This window comes from Anomaloglossus baeobatrachus, chromosome 5 (assembly GCF_048569485.1).
Source record: "Anomaloglossus baeobatrachus isolate aAnoBae1 chromosome 5, aAnoBae1.hap1, whole genome shotgun sequence".
Classification (NCBI taxonomy): domain Eukaryota; kingdom Metazoa; phylum Chordata; class Amphibia; order Anura; family Aromobatidae; genus Anomaloglossus; species Anomaloglossus baeobatrachus.
Window position 1 is genome coordinate 522,988,719 of NC_134357.1, and position 27,945 is coordinate 523,016,663.

General features: G+C 47.1%; 1 protein-coding gene across 1 annotated transcript in view; it reads left to right on the forward strand.

Annotated features, from left to right (window-relative positions):
* The window catches only part of LOC142312883 (uncharacterized), a 139,841-nt gene that overhangs the window by 40,407 nt on the left and 71,489 nt on the right, over positions 1–27,945 (forward strand). Inside the window, exons 7-12 of the mRNA XM_075351867.1 lie at positions 18,422–18,568; positions 18,698–18,877; positions 18,960–19,083; positions 19,167–19,264; positions 19,462–19,552; positions 27,042–27,803. Coding sequence (XP_075207982.1) covers positions 18,422–18,568; positions 18,698–18,877; positions 18,960–19,083; positions 19,167–19,264; positions 19,462–19,552; positions 27,042–27,803 — 1,402 coding nt within the window. The remainder of the gene's footprint in view (positions 1–18,421; positions 18,569–18,697; positions 18,878–18,959; positions 19,084–19,166; positions 19,265–19,461; positions 19,553–27,041; positions 27,804–27,945) is intronic.

Genomic DNA, 27,945 nt, shown 5'->3' on the forward strand with positions numbered 1-27,945 from the left:
CGCACTGCCAGGATGGACAAAGTCAGTAGTACCAAAGGCAGGACAGACAGATATCAGGTACAGGTATGACGGGATTAGAACCAGATGCCAACAGGACAGGATGTGATGGAACCAGGTACAGGCAGGAACCAGATGCCAGCAGGGCAGGAAGGGCTGGGACCAGAGACAGGACTGGAACCCGGTGCCAACAGGCAGGACGGCCTGGGACCAGGTACAGGTAGGGACAGGACTGGAACCAGGTGCCAACAGGCAGGACGGACTGGGACCAGGTACATTTTTGTACAAAAAGGACCTGGCTCGACCACTATTATCAATAGGTGCTCTGGAGAAAAAAATAGTCAATACAATAGCAAATATACTCCGGCACACTGAGAGAAATGTATGAGAGAAGTCCAAAATGGTGCTCAAAAAATCATTTTTATTATTTTGTATTCTTATAGTATTCACCGTCCAACGTTTCAACCCGTTTTCTTCAAGGACTATGTCAAATTAGAGTAAACATTTTTCTGAATAGGTTTTCAGAGGAGCACCCAGGTGTATCAGGCAGATACGGAGATTCTCATGTCAGAATTACGCTGTTGCTTACAAGGTGTCAAGTCATCAAGCAAAGTGGTAGGATATGGAGAAGAAAAGGACCAAGTCCGTCTAATGAACCAAACCGAGACATATATGAATACACAATATGGTATGGGGTTATTGTGATATGAGTATCATATGTGAGTCTACCTTGTGTATGTAGATCGGTGGGCCTAAGGTCTAGAGTGTTATATTATTCACTAAGGGGGAGCCTTAGTGGGTCCGTGCTTATGTTGCTGTAGCAATAAGAATGAACAGATTGGTTAGTGCCCGCATGGGCTAGAGAGATATACCACTACCAATAAACCAGTTCAATGGATCCCACATGGGGTAGAATGAACACCAATATAAATATAGATACCATGAAGGAGGTCCCAAATAAATTGAATGTTACATGCAATATTGTAGTTACCGTTAGTATTCAGGGTAAATGCCCAAGGGTCATAAATTGGCTGATAACAGAGAAAATGGAAAGACGAGGTGGTTAGTTAATGAGCATAAAATGTTGTAGAAAAAGAGTTGTAAAAAAAGGGGGGGAGAAGGTAGGATAGAGATACAGCATACCTCAAATGATGACATTCATATCAAAAACGTCATGGAATATAGATCTGAAGTAGGTTCAGGCTCTTGATAGTGAGGAAACCACAGGTGGAGCGTCAGGTGTGACGCTCCACCTGTGGTTTCCTCACTATCAAGAGCCTTTGGCCAGCTCACGGTTTATGCAATTTGCACAGCCTATTAGGGAGTTGTAACAGGTTACATTCTTACAAAAGCATGACCCTTGATACATGACCCTGAACCTACTTCAGATCTATATTCCATGACGTTCTTGATATGAATGTCATCATTTGAGGTATGCTGTATCTCTATCCTACCTTCTCCCCCCCTTTTTTTACAACTCTTTTTCTACAACATGTTATGCTCATTAACTAACCACCTCGTCTTTCCATTTTCTCTGTTATCAGCCAATGAATACTAACGGTAACTACAATATTGCATGTAACATTCAATTTATTTGGGACCTCCTTCATGGTATCTATATTTATATTGGTGTTCATTCTACCCCATGTGGGATCCATTGAACTGGTTTATTGGTAGTGGTATATCTCTCTAGCCCATGCGGGCACTAACCAATCTGTTCATTCTTATTGCTACAGCAACATAAGCACGGACCCACTAAGGCTCCCCCTTGGTGAATAATATAACACTCTAGACCTTAGGCCCACCGATCTACATACACAAGGTAGACTCACATATGATACTCATATCACAATAACCCCATACCATATTGTGTATTCATATATGTCTCGGTTTGGTTCATTAGACGGACTTGGTCCTTTTCTTCTCCATATCCTACCACTTTGCTTGATGACTTGACACCTTGTAAGCAACAGCGTAATTCTGACATGAGAATCTCCGTATCTGCCTGATACACCTGGGTGCTCCTCTGAAAACCTATTCAGAAAAATGTTTACTCTAATTTGACATAGTCCTTGAAGAAAACCTTCGGGTTGAAACGTTGGACGGTGAATACTATAAGAATACAAAATAATAAAAATGATTTTTTTGAGCACCATTTTGGACTTCTCTCATACATTTCTCTCAGTGTGCCGGAGTATATTTGCTATTGTGGGACCAGGTACAGGCAGGAACAAGACAAGCAGGATGGTACAGGAACAGGACTGGAACCAAGTGCCAACAGGCAGAACAGGCCATGGTGAGGTACAGGCATGAACAGGACTGGAACCAGGTGCCAACAGGCAGGACGGGCTGGGACCAGGTACAGAGAGGAACAGGACTGGAACCAGGTGCCAGGGCGGTCTGGGGCAAGGTACAGGCAGGACAGGACGGGACGAGACCAAACTGGACAGACAGGGTGGCCTGACAACTAAATAGACAGAACTCAAAAGACTAAAGACTAAGACTTGTTGAGCAGGCATCTCCCTTAGCGGGAGCGTGCCTGATATACCCAGTTCCTCTCAGCGATAGGCTGAGAGGCACTTCCTAGGAGTGGTATGCTGGCTTTTTAAGAGAGGGGCAGTGGCATGCGTGCACTCCCTAGGAGCACTTCCAGAGGTCCTGTGACGTGTGCATAGACTCCGGAAGGGAGAAGGAGGAGTCACCCACGAGGAGGAGTGCACAGACACCAGGCAGCATAGAAGGAGCCAGTGACGGTGAGTGAGTGAGTTCCCTTAAGGAAGGGAGAGCAAGGGGCGCAGGGACACAACGTTACATCCCCTTATTTCTGGCTTGACACCTGTAGGCATACCTGTGGAGACACAGGGGTCAGTGGGTGCTCTCATCAGCTGGACCAGCCACCTTTAGAAAGACCGCATGGACTAGGGCTCATCCCATCTGAACGCCTTAACTCCTTACCCATGAGCAGAACACTACTCAGACAACACAGGTTGCAGGAACCTCAATAATTAGACTTCATTGGATCCCCAACATTCAAAGGCATATAACACAAAACAATGCAAATCATATGATGTAACTAGCAACAGAGTCTCACACTTCCACTGGCTTACCAGGGATTAGAATATTCGTGCCTTTGGAGCTTCCAGGACCACATACCCCAAACTAGCAGCACCCTGCTTTTGTCAGGCACCCAACAGGAACAGGATAGTGACAAGCTACGGACTTTGCTGTGCTCGAAGCTTAATGAGCACAGCAAAGTCCATAGGCAACCGAATCATCCCAACCTAGGTTTCTTCCAGCCAAATACTACAATCCTCGGCGGTACTCCTGCACATTATCCAGTTTCGGATCCCCCAACCGGCACCAAGGTGCCTAGGCTGGATAAAGGACTTCCAACTAAGACCGAAACCCCTAGATTGAAGCCATGTAGCAAAAGAACACCCTGGTGACTTAGTCCCATTTTATATCTCCTGGGCACTCATCCCAGGTGTGAGGACATAGGGATATATTCTGATCTATGAAGCCATATTCCTATAGCCGCCATCTTGTCAAGCTTCAATCAGAATGCTAATGAATCTGAGGAACCTGTCTATTTAGCAGTGGTGTGACAAAGGAAAAAGTCTATGATATGGAAAGTAGGTGAGCCTTGGGAACACAAAGAGAGACTATGACCCCCCTCCGTGACACTGTAGCAGAAGTTCCTATCTAATTACCAGGCTCTGGAAGCCCCAGACAGAGAGGCTTCAGTAATAAATTGTTAATATCTCGTGAGCCGTGCTTCCTATGGATATGTCGAGCAGAGAAATGGCATCGGGGCAGGCTAACGACTCCCGCACATATTTTATATAGGCGTAGGACCTTTGGAAGTATACCAAATGTGATATAGGCCAGTGGGGAACCAGCAGACCAGCCATGTGTCCTCTCATTTTGAAGATAAAATCATAACTGAAAAAATGAGAGCATTGGCGTCCGCCTACGACGTTCCCAGGCAAAGTTATGGCCAAAAAATCCCTTTGGATTATTACTTTGACTCAGGGGGGCAGGGGGAGTTGCAGTGCTTGCCTCTGAGGTCACTAAGGTAGGAGGGGACAGGGATTGTAGCCAGTTGATAACCTCAGTGCAGCCATTTTCAGTTTGTTCTTGCTCGGGGGTCTGTGTCTGAGAACACATGTGAGGAAGTTCCTGGAAACCTGGTCGAACAGCGCCCCCCTGTGACCAGACGCACAAGGTAACTGCTTGAACTGTATGCCTGTTTGTAAACCATACTTTATTGTAAATGTACTCTGACCTATGTATATCCTGTAGATTCCATATTGTATATATTGTAGTTTCTAGGGTGCCTTAGGCTGATTAACCCCTTCACGACCACGGGCAGTAAAATTACGTCCTATTTTAACGTGACTTAACGACCAGGGACGTAACTTTACTGCCTAAACTTCATTTGATTGCCGTGGCCATAGCAACGGCTTTCAAATGATGTCCCCTGCTGTTTCTTACAGCAGGGGACCTTTGCTTGACCCCAGGGGGGGTGGCATCGCCACCCCCCATCAACGATCGATGTGATTGGCTGTTAAAATCTGAACCGCCAACCACATCCTTCGTATTGATTTCGGCTAAAACAATGCCTAAATCAATGCGATACTGTGAGATCCTGCTAAGAGGTGCTGTAGCAGCTGCAGGAGCTCAAACACGGCGCCCCCCAGCCCCTGCAGCACTGATTGGAGCGATCGTGCTATGACACGTAATCGCTCCAATCAGTGTGCAGTGGGGCGGTCTGATCTGCAGGTGGCCGCCCTCCCCAGGCCTGTGTTGGTCTGGGGAACCTTCCCCAACATGTCTGCAGCGTGCACTGGCTGGTACTTCTGGTACCACGCCACCGCTGCTGCTGCTGCCGCCGCCGATGATGTCACCGCCGCTCCGGCTCCACGTAAGTATTGCGCGCTTCCTGTGATGGCCCCCTGCGCGCTCCCGTGATGGCCCCCTGCGCGCTCCCGTGACAGCCCCTGCGCGCTCCCGTGATGTGCCCCCCTGCTGCGATATGCCTCCTGCTGCGATCTGCCCCCTGCCATGTGCTTCCCTGCCGCGATCTGCCCCCTACTATGTGCTTCCCTGCCGCGATCTGCGTCCTGCTGCAATCTGCCCCTGCCAATCTGCCCCCTGCTGCGATCTGCCCCCTGCCATGTGCTTCCCAGCTGCGATCTGCCTCCTGCTGCGATCTGCCCCTGCCAATGTGCCCCCCTGCTGCGATCTGCCCCTGCCAATGTGCCCCCCTGCTGCGATCTACCCCCTGCCATGTGCTTCCCTGCTGCGATCTGCTTCCTGCTGCGATCTGCCCCTGCCAATGTGCCCCCCTGCTGCGATCTGCCCCCTGCCATGTGCTTCCCTGCTGCGATCTGCCTCTTGCTGCGATTTGCCCCTGCCAATGTGCCCCCCTGCTGCAATCTGCCCCCTGCCGCGATCTCTATTCTGCTCTTATTCTCCCTCTCCCTCCGACGTCCCCTACCTGCCTTCACCGGGTCGTCCGAGGTCTTTACTGACCCGATCTCATGATCTCATCTGCCTCCATCGCTGGGTCCTTCTGATGAGCTGTCCAAGGGCCTGCCTGCTGCTCCTGCTCCTGTAAGAAGCTGTCCACTTGCTGCCTTCTATTTCTCCTGCAGTTCCTCTGGTTAGTGATCCTCCTGCAAATCTTCTGGGTACTGTGAGTATAATTTTTTTTTTTGCATTTTTTTTTCTGTATCCCCTGTCCGTTTTTACACCGCATCCGTCCGTGCGTCCCGCCGAGTGCTGATCAGTGATGCAGATAACGTATCTGCATCCGTGGTCAATTTTCGGCGGGTTTTTTTTTTTTTTGTCTGTATCTCGTTTTTTTGCAGCTCATCCATGTGTGCATCCTGCACTACTCAGGAGAAATTGCACAATACATTTTATGTTGCATTTTTTCCGGATACCCTTGTAAAAAAAAAAGCTACCTGATTGAAGCAAAAATTTTGTGGTAAAAAAAAATAAAATAATTTTCACGGTTCAACGTTATCAACTTCTGTGGAGCTCCTGGGGGTACAAGGGGCTCAACAAACATCTAGATAAATTCCTTGAGGGGTCTAGTTCCAAAATGGGGTAATTTGTATGGGAGCTCCACTGTTTAGGCACCATAGGGGGTCTCCAAACGTGACATGGCGTCTGCTAATGATTCCAACCAATTTTCATGTCAAATGATGCTCCTTCTCTTCTGAGCCCCGCCATGCGCCCAAACAATTACTTTCCACCACATATGGGGTATCTGCGTACTCAGGAGAAATTGCACAATACGTTTTATGGTGCATTTTTTCCTGATACCCTTGTGAAATAAAAAGCTACCTAGTTGAAGCAACAGTTTTGTAATAATTTTTTTTTTTGCTCACCAGACATCTAGAAAAATTATTTGAGGGGTCTAGTTTCCAAAATGAGGTCACTTTTGGGGGAGCTCCATTATTTAGGCACCCCAGGGGGTCTCCAAATGCAACATTACATCAGCTAATGATTCCAACTAATTTTGCTGTCAAATGGCACCCCTTCTCTTCTGAGCCCCGCCATGCCTTCAAATCCAACATGGCGTCTGCTAATGAGTGCAGCTAATTTTGCACTCAAAAATTTAAATTGCGCTCCTTGCCTTCCGAGCCCTGTCGTGTGCCCAAACATTTGATTTCCACCACATATGAGGTATCTGCGTACTCAGGAGAAAATGCACAATACATTTTATGGTGCATTTTTCCCTTATATCCTTGTGAAAAAAAAAGCTACCTAGTTGAAGTAACAGTTTGGTGATAAAAAAAATTTTTTTCTTTTCACGGCTCAATGTTATAAACTTCTGTGAAGCCCCCAGGCATTCAAAGTGCTCACCAAACATCTAGAAAAATTATTTGAGGGGTCTAGTTTCCAAAATGGGGTCACTTGTGGGGGAGCTCCATTGTTTAGGCATCTCAGGGGGTCTTCTAACCCAACGTGGCATCCGCTAATGAGGGCAGTTAATTTTGCGTTCAAAAATTCAAATGGCGCTGCTTCCCTTCTGAGCTCTGCCGTGCACCCAAACAATTGATTTTTACCACATATGGGGTATCAGCGTACTCAGGAGAAATTGCACAATAAATTGTATGGTGCATTTTCTCTTTTCTCCCTTGTGAAAATGCTAAATTTTATGGCTAAAGTAACATTTTTGTGTTAAAAAGTTAAATTTCATTTTTTCTTTTCACATTGCTTTGGTTCCTGTGAAGCACCTGAAGGGTTAATAAACTTCTTGGATGTGGTTTTGAGCAGTACGAGGGGTGCGGTTTTTAGAATGGGGTCACTTTTGGGTATTTTCTGTCACCTAGGCCTCTCAAAGTCACCTCAAATGTGATGTGGTCCTAAAAATAATGGTTTTGTAAATTTTGTTGGAAAAATGAGAAATTGCTCATGAACTTTGACCCCTTCTAACTTCCTAACGAAAAAAAAATTTGTTTCGAAAATTGCGCTGATGTAAAGTAGACATGTGGGAAATTTTATTTAGTAACTATTTTGTGTGACATAGCTCTCAGATTTATAGGCAGAAATTTTCAAAGTTTGAAAATTGCGAAATTTTCAAAATTTTGGCGCAATTTCCGAAATTTTCACAGATAAACGCAAAAACTATTAGCCTAAGTTTACCACTGACATGAAGTACAATATGTCACGAAAAAAAATCTCAGAATTGCCAAGATCCGTTGAAGCGTTCCAGAGTTATAACCTGTCAAAGTGACACTGGTCAGAATTGCAAAAAATGGCGCGGTCATTAGGGTGTTTTAGTGGCCGGGGGTGAAGGGGTTAAAATATATAATTAATCTTGGGCTGTTCTGTTATCTCGATCTTGAATCCCACGTCTGTGTGCTCGGTTAATAGTTACCATAAATCGGTTGGTGGCAGCGAGTTTGTGCCAAGGATTATTGTGGGGCGGCCAGTGAGATTTGGGGAGGTTTTTATATATTCTGTCCGCTGAGGTCGGGGGAATATATACCCTACTCTCACCGGGAGCTCTTCAATCATCGGCATAAGTAGAAGAGCGGCCTCCTTGCTTATTGTCGGGCAATTCCATAATTGGCCTGACTATAAGAGGGGCGCTAGAGAGCGCGTCACGTGCTCTGTCTGTCGGTCGGATGGGTGGTAGAAAGAAAGGACGTATTCGGGACATATTCCTGACACCAGGGTATTGTGATCTTACTGAATTGGTGGAATAAGGCTGTGCTCTTATTGGGTGGCATTCCAATCCGCATAGTTAATTCTCTTGTATAATAATCCTTTGAGTGAGGTAGACAGAGAGGCTCAGGGGATTTACATTAACCCCTTCACGACCGCGGGCAGTAAAATTACGTCCTATTTTAACGTGACTTAACGACCAGGGACGTAATTTTACTGCCTAAACTTCATTTGATTGCCGTGGCCATAGCAACGGCTTTCAAATGATGTCCCCTGCTGTTTCTTACAGCAGGGGACCTTTGCTTCACCCCGGGGGGGTGGCATCGCCACCCCCCATCGACAATCGATGTGATTGGCTGTTCAAATCTGAACCGCCAACCACATCTTTCGCACTGATTTCGGTAAAAATAATACCGGAAATAGTGCGATACTGTGAGATCCGGCTATGAGATGCTGTAGAAGCTACAGCATATCATAGGTGGAACTCAAACATGTCGCCCCCAGCCCCTGCAGCACTGATTGGAGCGATCGTGCTATGACGCGCAATCGCTCCAATCAGTGTGCAGTGGGGCGGTTTGATTTGCTGGTGGCCGCCCTCCCCAGGCCTGTGCTAGTCTGGGGACCCTCCCCCAACATGTCTGCAGCGTGCAGCACTGGCTGGTACTAGTGGTACCACGCCACCGCTGCTGCTGCCGCTGCTGTCACGGAGCAGGAGCAGGAGCGGTGAGTATTGTGCTCACCTTGCAGCCCCTGCGCGCTCTTGTGATTGCTCCTGCGCGCTCCCGTAATGGCCCCTGCCCGTGCCCCCCTGCGATCTGCCCCCCCCCGACATCCCGATCTGCCCCCCCGACATCCCGATCTGCCCCCCGCCATCCCAATCTGCCGGCCTCCCCCGTGATCTCTATTCTGCAACCCCTCCGGTATCTCCCTCCTCCTCTGCTCTCCTTGCAGCCCCTGCGCGCTCCCGTAATGGCCCCTGCCCGTGCCCCCCTGCGATCTGCCCCCCGACATCCCGATCTGCCCCCCCGACATCCCGATCTGCCCTCCGACATCCCGATCTGCCCCCAGACATCCCGATCTGCCCCCAGACATCCCGATCTGCCCCCAGACATCCCTATCTGCCCCCCGACATCCCAATCTGCCGGCCTCCCCCGTGATCTCTATTCTGCAGCTCCTCCGGTATCTCCCTCCTCTGCTCTCCCCCTCTGCTCTCCCCGTCCCCCTCTGCTGTCCCCGTCCCCCTCTGCTGTCCCCGTACCCCTCTGCTGTCCCTCTCTGCTGTCCCTGTCCCCCTCTGCTGTCCCTGTCCCCCTCTGCTGTCCCCATCCCCCTCTGCTGTCCCCCCAACGTCCTCTTACCTGTCTTCACTGGCCGATCACATCTGCCTCCATCGCTGGGTCCTTCTTCCTGGGTCTTTTGCTGAGCTGTCCAACTTCCTGCCTGCTGGCTGCTGCTGTAAAGCTGTTCCTCCTGCTAATCCTCTGGGTACTGTGAGTATAAATTTTTTTTTTCTTTCTTTTCCTCTATCCCCTGTCCATTTTTACACCTCATGCGTCCGTGCGTCCCGCCGAGCGCTGATCAGGGATGCAGATAACGTATCTGCATCCGTGGTCAGTTTTCGGCGGGACTTTTTTTCCCCGTATTCCCGGCGCTTTTTGTATCGCATCAGTCCGTGCGTCCCGCTGAGCGCTGATCAGGGATGCACATAACGGATCGGCATCCTTGCTCAATTTTTGGCGTGACAAAAAGCATCGGGGATACGGAAAAAAAAGTCACGCCAAAAATTAAGCAGGGATGCCGATCCGTTATGTGCATCCCTGATCAGCGCTCGGCGGGATGCACGGACTGATGCAATACAAAAAGCATCGGGGATACGGGAAAAAAAAGTATCGCATCTGTCCGTGCGTCCCGCTGAGCGCGGATCAACATCCCTGCTCAATTTTTGGCGTGACTTTTTTTTTTTTCCGTATCCCCAGTGCTTTTTGTATCTCATCCGACCGTGCCTCCTGCAGCGGCCGATCAGTGCATTGCATCTGTGCGTTTGAAAAGTCAAATGGCGTTCCTTGTCTTCTGAGCCCCGCCATGCGCCCAAACAATTGATTTCCACCACATATGAGGTATCTGCGTACTCGGGAAAAATTGCACAATACGTTTTATGGTGCATTTTTTCCTGATACCGTTGTAAAAAGAAAAAAAAAAAGCTACCTTGTTGCTGCAAAAATTTTAAAATTTTTTTTTAAAAAAAATAAATAATTTTCACGGTTCAACGTTATCAACTTTCAGTGGAGCCCCTGGGGGTACAAGGGGCTCACTAAACATCTAGATAAATTCCTTGAGGGGTCTAGTTCCAAAATGGGGTAATTTGTGGGGGAGCTCCACTGTTTAGGCACCATGGGGGGGGGGTCTAAAAACGTGACATGGCGTCCGCTAATGATTCCAATCAATTTTGCTGTCAAATGGTGCCCTTCTCTTCTGAGCCACGCCATGCGCCCAACAATTACTTTCCACCACATGTGAGGTATCTGCGTACTCAGGAGAAAATGGACAATACGTTTTATGGTGCATTTTTTCCTGATACCCTTGTAAAAAAAAGCTACCTAGTTGAAGCAACAGTTTTGTGGTAAAAATATTTTTTTTTCTTTTCACGGCTCAACGTTATAAACTTCTGTGAAGCCCCCAGGTGTTCAAAGTGCTCACTAAACATCTAGAAAAATTATTTGAGGGCTCTAGTTTCCAAAATGGGGTCACTTGTGGGGGAGCTCCATTGTTTAGGCACCTCAGGGGGTCTTCAAACCTGACATGGCGTCCGCTAATGAGTGCAGCTAATTTTGCATTCAAATGGCGCTCCTTCCCTTTCGAGATCTGCTGTGTGCCCAAACATTTGATTTCCACCACATATGAGGTATCTGCGTACTCAGGAGAAAATGGACAATACATTTTATGTTGCATTTTTTCCCGATACCCTTGTGAAAAAAAAAAGCTACCTAGTTGAAGCAACAGTTTTGTGGTAAAAAAATTTTTTTTTTCTTTTCACGGCTCAACGTTATAAACTTCTGTGAAGCCCCCAGGTGTTCAAAATGCTCACCAAACATCTAGAAAAATTATTTGACGGCTCTAGTTTCCAAAATGGGGTCACTTGTGGGGGAGCTCCATTGTTTAGGCACCTCAGGGGGTCTTCAAACCTGACATGGCGTCCGCTGATGAGTGCAGCTAATTTTGCATTCAAATGGCGCTCCTTCCCTTTCGAGATCTGCCGTGTGCCCAAACATTTGATTTCCACCACATATGAGGTATCTGCGTACTCAGGAGAAAATGGACAATACATTTTATGTTGCATTTTTTCCCGATACCCTTGTGAAAAAAAAAGCTACCTAGTTGAAGCAACAGTTTTGTGGTAAAAAAAAATTTTTTTTTCTTTTCACGGCTCAACGTTATAAACTTCTGTGAAGCCCCCAGGTGTTCAAAGTGCTCATCAAACATCTAGAAAAATTATTTGAGGGCTCTAGTTTCCAAAATGGGGTCACTTGTGGGGGAGCTCCATTGTTTAGGCACCTCAGGGGGTCTTCAAACCCGACATGGTGTCCGCTAATGAGTGCAGCTAATTTTGTGTTCAAAAATTCAAATGGCGCTCCTTGCCTTTCGACCTCTGCCGTGCACCCAAACAATTGATTTTTACCCCATATGGGGTATCAGCGTACTCAGGAGAAAATGCACAATAAATTGTAGGGTGCACTTTCTCTTTTCTCCCTTGTAACAATGAAAATTGTATGGCTAAAGTAACATTTTTGTGTTAAAAAGTAAAATTTTCATTTTTTTCCTTCCACATTGCTTTGGTTCCTGTGAAGCACCTAAAGGGTTAATAAACTTCATGGATGTGGTTTTGATCAGTGTGAGGGGTGCAGTTTTTAGAATGGGGTCACTTTTGGGTATTTTCTGTCACCTCGGCCTCTCAAAGTCACTTCAAATGTGATGTGGTCCCTAAAAAAAATATTTTGTAAATTTTGTTGGAAAAATTAGAAATTGCTGATGAACTTTGACCCCTTCTAACTTCCTAACGAAAAAAAAATTTCTTTCGAAAATTGCGCTGATGTAAAGTTGACAAGTGGGAAATGTTATTTAGTAACTATTTTGTGTGACATATCTCTCAGATTTATGGGCATAAATTTTCAAAGTTTGAAAATTGCGAAATTTTCCAAATTTTCGCACAATTTCCTAAATTTTCACAAATAAACGCAAAAAGTATCGGCCTAAATTTACAACTGACATGAAGTACAATATGTCACGAAAAAACAATCTCAGAATCGCCAGGATCCGTTGAAGCGCTCCAGAGTTATAACCTGTCAAAGTGACACTGGTCAGAATTGCAAAAAATGGCCCGGTCATTAGGGTGTTTTAGTGGCCGGGGGTGAAGGGGTTAAATTAGCAATACACAACCTCAGATACTGAAATGCGCCGATGAGTCCGGCAGAAAACAATGCCTTAACAAACACGAGTTGCCACACAAAAGGGACCTGTGTTTTGCCAAATTAAGAACATTAACCCCTGACAGACATTGAACAGGGCTGTGTCTTCACAATACCATGACAGATGTGCCAGGATCTCACTCCTGTCCTGTGCAGTCACTACAGCTGTCAGTCGGTTAACAGTCTACTGAGTATACTCCCATTACAAACCAATGATCACAATTCGGTTTAAAATCCTATCACCAGGAGGCGTGGCCTAGTGATGTTGCTGGAGGGCTGTGGATTCTAAAGCTCCTGAGACCCCCCCCCCCCCCCCCCCCACCCCCCGGCTTTCCTCGGCCTGGGAGACAGCTCCAGCACAAAACTGCAGCACCTACTACATCCCCTCACCTCTCTGCACATGAAGGAGCTTTTATTACTGTTATCAGGGACCAGCCAGTACTCAGAACAGCAAAGTTGCAGTAAGTGAAAAGAAGCATTGAATTCTCAAGATGGCTGATGCTGAGTGAAAGAGACTGAGCAGCAGAAGCAAGTAGTGGGAGAGGTGGGTGAGAGCCATCCTGACGGGGACCTCTTGTTTCTTAACTCCTGAAAAGCTTGAGAAACTGCCCGTGATTTGCCCGTGACGCACAAACGATGGGGGCGGGTACGCACGCTAGCGATCTCGCTAGTGAGATCGCAGCGTGTAAAGCGGCCTTTAGACTATTCTGTCTCTCTTTGTCCATACAGCGCATGCACGCAGCCTTTACTATTGCTTACACTTCATAGCATTACAGCACCTGCGTCAGAACTTCACCTATGACCTATGACTAAGGACCCCATGTGGTCTGAAACGCGTAAGGGTACATGTCATACACACATGGCTTCTCTCCGCACATGTCGTACACACACAGATCCTCCCCGTACAGCTCGTACACACAGGGCTCCACTCACCTCGTACACACAGGGCTCCGCTCCGCACACTTCGTACACACAAGGCTCCTCCCTGTACACGTTGTACACACACGGCTCCGCTCCGTACACACACGGCTCCGCTCAGTACACGTCGTACACACACGGCTCCGCTCTGTACACGTCATACACACATGGCTTCTCTCCGAACATGTCGTACACACACGGATCCTCCCCGTACACGTCGTACACACACGGCTCCGCTCACCTCGTACACACACGGCTCTGCTCACCTCGTACATACATGGTTCCGCTCCGCACACCTCGTCCGCAGACGTCGTACACACACGGCTCCTCCCTGTACACCTCGTACAAACACGGCTCCGCTCTGCACATCTCGTACACACACGGCTCCGCTCTGCACATCTCGTACAAACACGGCTCCTCCCTGTACACGTCATACACACACGGCTCCGCTCCGTACACATCGTGCACACACGGCTCTGCTCCGTACACGTCGTGCACACACGTCTCCGCTCGGTAAACGTCGTGCACACACGGCTCCGCTCCGTACACGTCGTGCACACACGGCTCCGCTACGTACACGTCGTACACACACGGCTCCGCTCCTTACACACATGGCTCCGCTCCGTACACCTCGTACACACACGGCTCCGCTCCGTACACCTCGTACACACATGGCTCTGCTCCCTACACCTCGTACACACGGCTCTGCTCCGTACACCTCGTACACACACGGCCCCGCTCCGTACACCTCGTACACACACGGCCCCGCTCCGTACACCTCGTACACACACTGCTCCGCTCCGTACACCTCGTACACACACGGCTCCGCTCCGTACACCTCGTACACACACGGCTCCGCTCTGTACACGTCATACACACATGGCTTCTCTCCGAACATGTCGTACACACACGGATCCTCCCCGTACACGTCGTACACACACGGCTCCGCTCACCTCGTACACACACGGCTCTGCTCACCTCGTACATACATGGTTCCGCTCCGCACACCTTGTCCGCAGACGTCGTACACACACGGCTCCTCCCTGTACACCTCGTACAAACACGGCTCCGCTCTGCACATCTCGTACACACACGGCTCCGCTCTGCACATCTCGTACAAACACGGCTCCTCCCTGTACACGTCATACACACACGGCTCCGCTCCGTACACATCGTGCACACACGGCTCTGCTCCGTACACGTCGTGCACACACGTCTCCGCTCGGTAAACGTCGTGCACACACGGCTCCGCTACGTACACGTCGTGCACACACGGCTCCGCTACGTACACGTCGTACACACACGGCTCCGCTCCTTACACACATGGCTCCGCTCCGTACACCTCGTACACACACGGCTCCGCTCCGTACACCTCGTACACACATGGCTCTGCTCCCTACACCTCGTACACACGGCTCTGCTCCGTACACCTCGTACACACACGGCCCCGCTCCGTACACCTCGTACACACACGGCCCCGCTCCGTACACCTCGTACACACACGGCCCCGCTCCGTACACCTCGTACACACGGCTCCGCTCCGTACACCTCGTACACACACTGCTCCGCTCCGTACACCTCGTACACACACACGGCTCCGCTCCGTACACCTCGTACACACACGGCCCCGCTCCGTACACCTCGTACACACACGGCTCCGCTCCGTACACCTCGTACACACACGGCCCCGCTCCGTACACCTCGTACACACACACGGCTCCGCTCCGTACACGCCATACACACTCGGCTCTGCTCCGTACACCTCGTACACACACTGCTCTGCTACATCCACCATGTATATCCCTCCTGACCCCACACATAACCTTCCCCTCATCCAGCTCCATGACATGATGACACCCAGCACAGCAGAGTCCTGCATACACTGAGGAGCTGACCATGTGACCCCTGACTCCTCCCCTCCATGTGACATCATCACAGGTCCTGTAAGCACAGAGCAGCCATATATCTAGAATGTTTATTCCATCAGGCTGCATGTTGAACACGCCCCTATCATGTGACAAATGACATCATACCTGGAAGGAGCCCGTACATTCTAGCATCTCCTCTGCAGGTGGAGGTATGTGGAGATTTCCCGTTACTGGGCGCATTAAGTTAACCCCTTCATGTTGTGATGTTTTGAAAACCATAACATGTATATTTGTTTTTGGTGCTGTTTGGGGATCATACATAACTTATTGATTAATATTTACTCTTATTTTCAAGGGGATGGAAAATAACAGCAATGTATTGAATCTTGTGGTTTCTTTCTGAGATTAGTTAGCACAGGGGACCTTCCCATGTTTCACTTCATTGCAGCCAGAATTGAATTTAACCCCTCCTTTCTGGATTCCGGTCTCTGAATCGCAGCCACCGAGGAGCAGAGTGGACAGTCACCCTAAGCTCTTCGCTCGGAGGGGCCCATCCGGAGCTGCCGCCTTACCTAACTGTATTGGTGTGTGTACCGTTACAGAACGGCTTATATAATATGCAAAATGAACCCTCTTTTTCAGCGCCTCCACCAGATTGGTTTCCTACAGTTATGATATTTAAAGGGAACCAATCATCAGGATTTTCGTATATAACCTAAAGTCAGTGCTATACTGGCACTATCAGGCTGAGTCTATACATAGCTGTAGTGGTCAGCTTGGATGTATAGGTTTTGAAATCCAAGAAAGTAAAGTTTATAAAATCGGCAGCTTTTTGAGTGACAGCAGCTGAGGATCAGATAATATCTGGGGGGTATTCATAGTTATCCCGTCCCTCTGTTAGAATTAGCATAAGTATTATACAAATGATTCACTTTTCACTTCCAGGACCTGTGTGAGGTCATACCCATGTGACCAGAAGGGGCAGGGCCTCAGTCATCATAGCTGATACCAGGAAGCAACATTTTTCTGTTGGCAGAGGCCCTGCCCCTTCTGGTCACATGGGTATGACCTCACACAGGTCCTGCAAGGGAAAAAGTTAGTCAATTGTATAATACTTATGCTAATTCTAACAGGGGAAGGGGATAACTATGAATATATTATCTGATCCTCAGCTGCTGTCTCTCAAGAAGCTGCCGATTTTATAAACTTTACTTTCTTGGATTTCAAAACCTATACATCCGAGCTGACCACTAAAGGTATGTAGAGAATCAGCCTGATAGTGCCAGAATAGCACTGGCTTTAGGTTATATACGAAACTCCTGATGATTGGCTCCCTTTAAAGGGAACCTGTCACCAGTTTTTTCATGTATGAGTCAATACCACCCCCTTACTCAGCGTCTGTGCACCTTTCTAAAGGTTGTATATTATGGCCTGACACCCCTGAAAGTCACCCAAAAAAACCTCTTAAATAACTCCCACGCTGTATGCAAATTTGACCGGTATGGTCCGATGGGCATCATTGAAGTGGCTCCAGTCCCTCCTCTCCGCTGCTAATTGCCATCCTCCCTGCTTCTGGAAATCTCAGAAGAGGAGTTCAACTCTTTTCTGTGATCTCTGGCAGCAGAGAACAAAATTATATTGGCCAAATAGTTCCAGTAAGCAGGAGCTGGATATGCATTTGCCAACGCATGTGCAATTAGGTTTCAGGCTGTGCTCGCAGTAGGAAAAGCAAAATGCGCATTCACGAACCGGCGATGTCCCTGCGCGAGATTTCATTGGGCTATGTGGATGTGTAGGGTAGTGGAGCCCCTACTAAGGATGTTGCTTTACTGTGGCTTTAATAGAGGAGAATGAAATGGCCTGCGTCTCCCTATGCTGTTTTGTGTTGTTTTGGTCTGCCCTGTGGGAATAGTGCGGGAAGAAGAAGGACCTGAGAGTGAATTTCAGGCGGTGCAGAGGGAAGCACGCATGAGACAGTCAGTATCCGGCCTGCTAGAAGACGCCGCCTGGATGAGCCCAACTGTCCGGTGAATCATGGGAAGAAAATGTTCTTCACCGCCCTCTCGGCTTGAAGTGCGCACCACTGTACCTAGAAGCCTCAAAGCAGACCAGTCTTGCGGACAGTGCCATGAGTGTACGCCTGGGCATATCAGTTGGGGAACCATATTAGTCCTCGGTAGTCTGAGTGCAGTATCCCCACGGTCCCTGAAGGGGAGACCAATTGGATAGAGGACAGAGCAGGATTGTTTAGCATTCTACAACGCTATACTGCTGCTAAGCCTGTTGTTGTAAGTTGTTGTAGTTGAGGTGACCTGGGCAGTCGCTGCAGCTAGAGAGCATAATTTGTAGTCTGAGTTGTTTTACCGCTTTACTCCTTTTACTCCAGCTGCCCGGCAGCTTGCATTTGTAATTGCCTATAAATAAACATCCGCCCTGGTTTAGCCGTCAACTCGTCTGATCCTGTGACTTGCTCTTCATAGGGGTGGGCACTCGATTCATCACTTCAGATGATGCAAGACAAGTCATCCACATCAATCATATTGGGAGGATGGCAATTAGCAGCGTAGAGAAAGGACAGAAGCCATTGCAGTGATGCCCATCGGACCACTCGGATTTGCATACAGCAAAGGAGAGCTATTCAAGTGTTTTGAATATATTCAGAGGGGGTATGGGGGTCAGGACTTAATATACAACCTTTTAGAATGCAGCACAGGCGCTGAGTAAGGTGGTGGTATTAGCTCATACACGAAAAAACTGGTGACAGGTTCCCTTAAAGGTGCATTCCTTTATTCAAATCTTACCAATTATCAGTGAAACTGAACCAAGTTACTTATGAAGGAGCTGTATTGATAACATATTAAATATTCAAGTCCATAAAAAAAGTATACAATATCTACTCTTTATATCACCTTCCTTTATTATTTCCAGTAATTCTATTATTATATGGGATCTTTATCATGTTACATTGTCATCTTCTCCCCATTCAGGTCCCTACAATACCGGATCCTCTCAGTGGAGATCTTCTATATAAGAGAATTCCCCCTGATTGACCCATCAAGGATGGATAGAGACAGAGACGAGATGGTGGAGGGGATATTACACCTCACCCTAGAGATCCTCTTCCGGATTACTGGAGAGGTGAGAGATTCTGATGACGTCACATTACATCATTCTTATCTATGGGAATAACAGATGGACAGAACTGGAGAGGTGAGGACTCTGGAAATGTCTGTAGTGAGATTTATTAATGTGTCTCTCCATATCCAGGATTACACAGTAGTGAAGAAGACCTCTAGTGAGCGCTGTCAGGACCCTGTGTCTGAGGGATGGGGAAGACCCCTGAGCCCAATCACAGGGCCTCCACCTCACCCCCCGATACATGAGGACATCAATGACCAGAAGATCCTAGAACTCACCTACAAGATGATTGAGCTGCTGACTGGAGAGGTGACACTGCTGGGAATGCTGGGACATTATAGAGTAACGCTATGAAGGGATCGGGGGATGACGGTATCATTGTATGTGTCAGGTTCCTATAAGGTGTCAGGATGTCACCGTCTATTTCTCCATGGAGGAGTGGGAGTATTTAGAAGGGCACAAAGATCAGTACGAGGACATCATGATGGAGAATCCCCAGCCCCTCACATCACCAGGTAATAGACAGGACTAAATACACACGGCCTCTAATTATCTGTATGTAAATAATAAATTCAGTCCCTGTTTGTGTCTCCTCCAGTTCCATCCAGTAAGAAGACAACACCAGAGAGATGTCCCCGTCCTCTTCTCCCACACGACTGTAAACAAGAAGATCTCATTGTTCCTCAGGATCATCAGGTAGATGGAGGGAAGGTGCCATGAAATCTCCCTATGTTGTGTAGATGGCTGTGAAGGTCTTGTGCTCAGTCTTGTTTTATCCTCCAGTATTATATGTGTTATACTTGTGTAATGAGAACAGTGGAGATGGCAGGATTAGAGCTGATCATAGATGTGACTTCTCCATCTGTCTGTGACTTTTACAATATTTGTTTCAGGGTGAAGATCTGACCCATATTAATACAACAGAGACATATGTGAGGGGTGATGAGTGGTGTAAAGAGGAGATTCCTACAGATAACCGCACAGGTGAGTAGTAATCAATAGTTGGAGAGATGTCACAGATTCTACTTATTCACTGGCTGGTACAATTGTATTGTATATTGTATTTTAGGATATATTGCACAGAGAGCTTTTTATGTGGATGTTTCAAGCAGAAAAATCTGACAGAGACACTATCCCAAAAAAAAAAAAAAGAAACCTGATCCAGAACATAAATAAGCCATCATGCAACTATAGCCATTGAAAAGTTAAAACATTATAGTCTGTACTCAAAACTGCACTTAAACACTTTGTCCGGAAACCTGTTTTCACCTTCATGACCAAGCCAATTTTTTTAAATTCTGTCCAGTGTCACTTTATGGGGTAATAACTCTGGAAGGCTTCAACGAATCCCAGTGATTCTGAGAATGTTTTTTTGAGACACATTGCACTTTATGTTAGTGGTAAATTTAGGACAATATTTTTTGCATTTATTTATGAAAATATTGGAAATTTGGTTAAAAATGTGTAAAATGTTGCAATTTTCAAACTTTTAATTTTTATGCCTTTAACCCCTTAACGACCTTTGACGTACTGGGTACGTCACGGTGACATGGTGCTAAACGACCCATGACGTACCCAGTACGTCATGGCGAAATCGCGGTCCCGGAGCCCCGGAGAGTCCAATTTCTTTGATTAAACGGTAGATTCGGGAAGGAGGGGACCTCTGCCTGACCTCAGGAGGGGTGGTGCCTCCTCCCCGAACCTACAGAGGCTGTGATTGGCTGACAAACGCCGTTCAGCCAATTACAGTCACTGTAATGTTCCAGCCATTGAAAATGGCTGGAACATTTAAATCCAGCCCTGATCAGTGCTGCTGTAGCACCGGCCATTGGCTGGAGCTGGGTGATCAGTGCTTCACCCGCCCCCAGCTCTGATTGGAGAGACCGGTCTTGTGACCGCTCTCTCCAATCAATGTGGATCTGCGGCCTGTGACCGTCCCTGGAAGCCGAGGAGAGCGGTCTCTGCGGGTGCCCATCGGTAAGTTGCCGCCCGCCCCTGTCCCCGATCGCTCTGCCCGCCACCGCCGCTGTCTCCTATACCCCCGCCAGCCCCGCCGCGGCTCCGATCGCCACCGCCAGCCCCGCCGCTGCTGCCGATCCACCGCTGTCCCCGCCGCCACGCTCGCCACTGTCCCCGCCGCTGCTCCCGATCCACCGCTGTCCCCGCCGCCACGCTCGCCACTGTCCCCGCCGCTGCTCCGGATCCACCGCTGTCCCCGCCGCCACGCTCGCCACTGTCCCCGCCGCCGCTCCCGATCCACCGCTGTCCCCGCCGCCACGCTCGCCACTGTCCCCGCCGCCGCTCCCGATCCACCGCTGTCCCCGCCGCCACGCTCGCCACTGTCCCCGCCGCCACGCTCGCCACTGTCCCCGCCGCCGTCGCACCCACCTTTTTCAGCCGCTGCTGCCCCCAAATCGGCCCCCACTGTTCCCGATCGGCGGCCGCCGCCTCCTTCATCGGCTGCCCCTTCTCCATCGCCACTACACCTCCTATCCCTCCATGTGCTGCAAGGGGGAGGGTGGCTTGCAGCACATGTGGGGGGAGGGTGGCTTGCAGGACATGTGGGGGGCGGGTGGCTTGCAGCACATGTGGGGGGAGGGTGGCTTGCAGCACATGTGGGGGGCGGGTGGCTTGCAGCACATGTGGGGGGCGGGTGGCTTGCAGCACATGTGGGGGGCGGGTGGCTTGCAGCACATGTGGGGGGGAGGGTGGTTTGCAGCACATGTGGGGGGAGGGTGGTTTGCAGCACATGTGGGGGGAGGGTGGCTTGCAGCACATGTGGGGGGCGGATGGCTTGCAGCACATGTGGGGGGCGGGTGGCTTGCAGCACATGTGGGGGGAGGGTGGCTTGCAGCACATGTGCTGCAAGCCACCCTCCCCCCACATGTACTGCTGCAAGCCACCCTCCCCCCACATGTACTGCTGCAAGCCACCCTCCCCCCACATGTGCTGCAAGCCACCCTCCCCCCTCCATGTTCTGGGGGCCACCCTTCCCCTGGGGCCACCCCTCCTCCATGTGCCATCTCTCTCCCATCAGAGTCTGCCCCCCTCCCTGATCTGCTGCCTGCTCTCTCCCATCCTCTTCATCTACTGCCCCCTCTCACCCTCCTCAATCTGTTGCCTCCTTCATCTGCTGCCTCTTCTGTCTGCTGTGATCCTGCTGCCTAGATCCATCCTGTAAGGTAGGTATCCCCATCTCACCTCCCTCCCCCCTCATCCTCTGCCGCTCCTCCATCCGCTGCGCCATTTCCCATCATCCATCCGCTGCGCCCTTTCCCATCCTCTGCCGCTCCTCCATCCGCTGCGCCCTTTCCCATCTTCCATCCGCTGCGCCCTTTCTCATCTGCCGCCCCGCCCTCTCGCATCGCATTATCCAGCGCAGTTGCTCGCTTCCAGACTGCAGTGGATGATGCGATGCGAGACTCGTGCATTGCTCTCACGTTTGGCACTGGTCTTAGTGGCAGGCGCATTTTTTTTTTTTTTACTGATGTCTGTATTTTTTATTTCCCAAACTAATTTTTTTGTATGGGGGGGGGTCTAGTTTCCAAAATGGGATCACATATGGGGGAGCTCCATTGTTTAGGCACCTCAGGGGGTCTCCAAATGAAACATGGCGTCTGCTAATAATTCCAATCAATTTTATTGTGAAATGGCGCTCCTTCTCTTCTGAGCCCCGCCGTACGCCCAAACAATTGATTTCCACCACATATGAGGTACCTGTGTACTCAGGATAAATTGCACAATACATTTTATGGTGCATTTTTTCCTGATACCCTTGTGGAAAAAAAAGCTACCTGTTTGAAAAAACAATTTTGTGGTAAAAAAAAGAATAAAATATTTTCACGGCTGAACATTACAAACGTTTGTGAAGCCTCCAGGGGTTCAAAGTGCTCACTAAACAGCTAGATAAATTCCATGAGGGGTCTAGTTTCCAAAATGGGGTCAATTGTGGGGGAGCTCCATTGTTTAGGCACTTCAGGGGGGTCTCCAAACGCAACATGGCGTCCGCTAATAATTCCAACAAATTTTGCTGTGAAATGGCGCTCCTTGCCTTCCGAGTCCTGCCGTGTGCCCAAACATTTGATTTCCACCACATATGGGGTATCTGCGTACTCAGGAGAAAATGCACAATACATTTTATGGTGCATTTTTTCCTGATACCCTTGTGATAAAAAAGCTACCTGGTTGAAGCAACAGTTTTGTGGTTAAAAAAAATTTTTTTTCTTTTCACGGCTCAACGTTATATACTTCTGTGAAGCCCCCTGGGGTTCAAAGTGCACATCAAACATCTAGAAAAAATATTTGAGGGCTCTAGTTTCCAAAATGGGGTCACTTATGGGGGAGCTCCATTGTTTAGGCACCTCAGGGAGTCTTCAAACCCGACATGGCGTCCGTTAATGAGTGCAGCTAATTTTGCACTCAAAAATTCAAATGGCGCTCCTTGCCTTCCGAGTCCTGCTGTGTGCCCAAACATTTGATTACCACCACATATGGGGTATCTGCGTACTCAGGAGAAAATGCACAATACATTTTATGATGCATTTTTCCTGATACTCTTGTGAAAATACTAATTTTTATGGCTAAAGTAACATTTTTGTGTTAAAAAAGTAACATTTTCATTTTTTCGTCTACATTGCTTTGGTTGCTGTGAAGCTCCTAAAGGGTTAATAAACTTCTTGGATGTGGTTTTGAGCAGAGTGAGGGGTGCAGATTTTAGAATAGGGTCACTTTTGGGTATTTTCTGTCTCCTAGGTTTCTCAAATCACTCCAAATGTGATGTGGTACCTAAAAAATTTTTTTTTGTAAATTTTGTTGGAAAAATGAGAAATTGCTGATGAACTTTGAACCCTTCTAACTTCCTAACGGAAATTTTTTTTTTTTCAAAAATTGCGCTGGTGTAAAGTAGACAAGTGGGAAATGTTATTTAGTAACTATTTTGTGTGACATATCTTTTAGATTTATGGGCATAAAATTTCAAATTTTGAAAATTGCAAAATTTGCAAAATTTTCGCCAAATTTCCGAAATTTTCACAAATAAACGCAAAAAATATCGGCCTAAATTTACCACTGACATGAAGTACAATATGTCACAAAAAAACAATCTCAGAATCGCCAGGATCCGTTGAAGTGTTCCAGAGTTATAACCTGTCAAAGTGACACTGGTCAAAATTGCAAAAAATGGCCGGGTCTTTAAGGTGAAAACAGGCTGGGGGCTGAAGGGGTTAAACCAGAGAGCTATGTCACACAAAACAATTAATGAATAACACTTACCACATGTCTACTTTACATCAGCACCATTTGTCTAGATGGCAAAAAATACTCAAAAGTGACACTATTCTTAAAACGTCACCCCTCAAAGTGCTGAAAAAAACATTCAATATGTGTATTAACCCTTTTGGTGCTTCATAAGGGTTAAAGCAATGTGGAAGGAAAAAATTAAAAGTTAACTTCTTCCTACAAAAATGTTGCTTTAGCCCAAATTGAACATTTTCACAAGGGGTAACAAGAGGAAATGAAACCCAAAATATATTCTGGAATTTCTCCTTAGTACACTGATAATCCATATCTGATCAAAGACTGCTGTTTTTTGCTCAGGAGGGAAGGAGCACAAATCAACTTTTGGAACTCAAAATTACATGACTTGTTATCGGATGCCATGTCACGATTGCAGAGCCCCTGCTGTTCCTAAACAATGGAAACCCCCCACGAGTGAACCAAATTTGGAAACTAAACCCCTCAAGGAATTTATCTAGATTTGTGGTGAGCACCTTGAACCCCCAGGTGCTTCACAGACATTTAGAACATTGAACCATGAAAATTAAAAATCACATTTTCCCCACAAAAATGTTGCTTTAGCCTCAAATTTTTATTTTCACAAGGGTAACAGAAGAAAATGGACCATAAAATGTATTGTGCAATTTCTACTGAGTACACCAAAATCCCATATGTGGTGGAAAACCACTGTTTGGGCGCACTGCAGGGCTCGGAAAGGAAGGTGCGCGATTTGACTTTTGGAACGCAAAATTGTCTGGAATAGATAGCGGTCACTATGTTGAGTTTGCAGAGCCCCTGATGTGCCAAAGCAATCCATCCCCCCACAAGTGATGCCATTTTGGAAAATACAACCTTTAAGTAATTTATGTAGAGGTTTGGTAAGCACCTTGAATCCATAGGTGCTTTGTAGAATTTTATAACATTGAGCTATGAAAACAAAATCACATTTTTCCCACAAAAATGTTGCTTTAGCCCCAAATTGTTCATTTTCACATGGGAAATAGGAGAAAATACACCACACAATTTGGTGTGTAATTTCTCCTACGTATGCCAATACCCCATATGTGGTGGAAAACTACTATTTGGGAGTACAGCAGGGCTCTGAAGGGAAGGAGCACTATTCGATCACAGATTTGGCATTGACTACTGCAAGCGCCATGTTGCATTTGAGGAGCCACTATTGTAACAAAACAGCAGGAACCCCCGACATGTGACCCTATACACGTCTTCAACTAAGGGCACATACTCTCGTGGGAAATGGCGAGAGGTAGTTTTTACCAAAAATTAAGGCCAAAGACCCGGCTGCAAACTGGTGGCAAGTAGAATTTTGGAGAGGAGAAGGAGGAGGCAGCAAACCATTGATATATTGGGTTTTCAATGTGATATTATATGTAAGGGTTACTGTATTTTTGGAGTCTCCAAAACACTGGGCATAACAAATAGAGGATACCAGGTGGATGCGCCTGTGTGTGATGACCCCCCCCCCCCCCCCCCCGCTGTACTGAGCATACATTCAGACAGTAAACTTGCGGCAGGGGAGGCCAACACCTCCAAAATGTATTGTGCAAGCTCAGGTTATGTATTCAATTTTGCAATGTTGAAATTAAAGTGTGTATAGCCATCAGATAGCACTGAGATACATGTGGACATGTACTCTTCCACCATGTCTGCTAAACGCTGACTTCTGGAAATACACGTTGTAGCTGATAGTAATGGTTAATGGTGTGGAGGGCTGCACATGAATTGTTGCAAATTGCAGACATGATGACCCACCCTTCCGAAGGTGTGACCGTTGCAACCGCTGCGTTGGTCACTTCCTCCTCCTCCTCCTACACCGCCTTGTTCCAACCAGCCTCCAATGTCTGGTGGGAATTCCATAAGTACAGCGTTACACATCTTGGACTTACAGTTGCACATTTTTCGATCCCGCTTCAGTGGCGAAAGTAGCACTGCTATGTCGTCTTTGTAGTGTGGGTCCAGCAGTGTCATCACTCAGTAATCACCATTTGTCAGAATCCTTCCAACTTGAGGTTCGCTGCGCAGGCACAACAGCATGTATTGGCTCATGTGTGCCAGGCTTACCAAACTCAATGATGAGCTGTCCTCAGTCGCAGGTGTGTGGACTGGCTCCTTTGTATTCCCCCAGCCAAGTTGCAATGATGCCCTTGACCTAACTTCCCAACCACCCGGCTGGGCAGACGATTCATCCATCTCCTTCTCCGGAACTGTCCCTAGGCTAGAACGTTGGGGACATGGCAGTTGGGGACATGGGACAGGGCGCGTCCAGGTCACAGCAGGGAGCTGTCCTGTATTAAGTATAGAGTCGGAGTCCGACTATCAGAGTGAATGCACAGAGGCCTGCCATAAAGAAGGTGAGTAACTGTCGTTACTCACAGCAAATCCATGATGGCAGCCCCCAGTGCTTCAGTAACACTAGAAATAAATAAAAACTAAATAAACAGTGAATTTATTTTTGTATTAAAAATACTTGATTTCATAATCACTAGAATTAATACAAAAATAAAAAACGTGGCACCTTCCCTTTAAAGTAGTGACTTATGGATCACCGCTCATCAACTGCTTTCTTTTGTGTATTAACAGACTTTTAAAATTTTGCTATACTTCAAACCAAATAGCATCCAATGATCATAAAGATTAACTGCTTCTGGAGCTTCAACCTCTAGAAAAGGAAGGTTGTCCAAAATGTATGAAACTAAAGACAAACTGTTCCAGCTCTCCTTGTGATTGTTTACAGATTGCAACATCATTTTTACATGTACAGTGCATGCGACCGCTGCAGTCAATGATTGGATTAAAAGGCTCTGCCAGCGTAGATGACTTGAGCTGCTGAACCCAGAGATTGGCTGCAGTCAACATGTTCCCTGTTGTTGGCATATCACTACTGAATCCTGTTGACAGATAACACAACCAATATGAGTTATCAAACCTAGGGTTATTTTGTTTGGGAAAAAAGCTTTGGGGTGATCTTTTCACATTTGGAAAATATATGACTGATGAATGGGCAGTTAGGCCTTCAACAATGAGAAGGGGACATCCTCTAGAGGAAAAAAAGTTTTATTTTATTCAATCTTGTTTATTCTCATGAAATCTGAGGGGAATGAGATGTTTATTCTCTGAAAACCTCTTCACTTCTCGGCACTGTTATTGAAAATAATGCATTCAGTTTTTTTCTTACCAGGTGACTGTGCCTGGAGTTCAGAATCACATCAGATATATGCAGATTTTAAAGGAGATGACCATGGAATCGCACCATGTATTTATGAAGAGCATGCCACTCTCCCAGATATTCATCCAAGCCTCCACAATCAAAATCTATTATATGATCCTTTTCAACAGGTCTTATTTTGTGATTCATTAGAGACTGATAAGAAAAAAAAAAATAACCTAAAATATGGTGAATATCAAGGAGCTCAAACAGGTGACAATTTGTTTTCATGTTCAGAATGTGGGAAATGTTTTAAGCAGAAATCAGTTTTAGTTATACATGAGAGAAGTCACACAGGGGAGAGGCCATATTCATGCTTAGAATGTGGGAAATGTTATAGCATTAAATCAAGACTTGTTAGACATCAGAGAATTCACACAGGTGAGAAGCCATTTTCATGTTCAGAATGTGGGAAATGTTATAGCATTAAATCGAGACTTGTTAGACATCAAAGAATTCACACAGGAGACATGCCATTTTCATGTTCAGAATGTGGGAAATGTTTCTATGAGAAATCAAATCTTATTACACATCAGAGAAGTCACACAGGGGAAAAGCCATTTTCATGTTTAGACTGTGGGAAATGCTTTAATCGGAAATCAAATCTTGTTACACATCAAAGAAGTCACACAGGTGAGAAACCGTTTTCATGTTTAGAATGTGGGAAGAATTTTAATCGGAAATCAAATCTTGTTATGCATCAAAGAATTCACACAGGGGAGAAACCATTTTCATGTCCAGAATGTGAAAAATGTTTTACCCACAAATCACATCTTATTAAACATCAATTAAATCACACAGGGGATAAGCAATTTTCATATTTTGAATGTGAACATTTTTTAATTAGCAATCAGTTTTAGTTGCACGTCTGAGAATT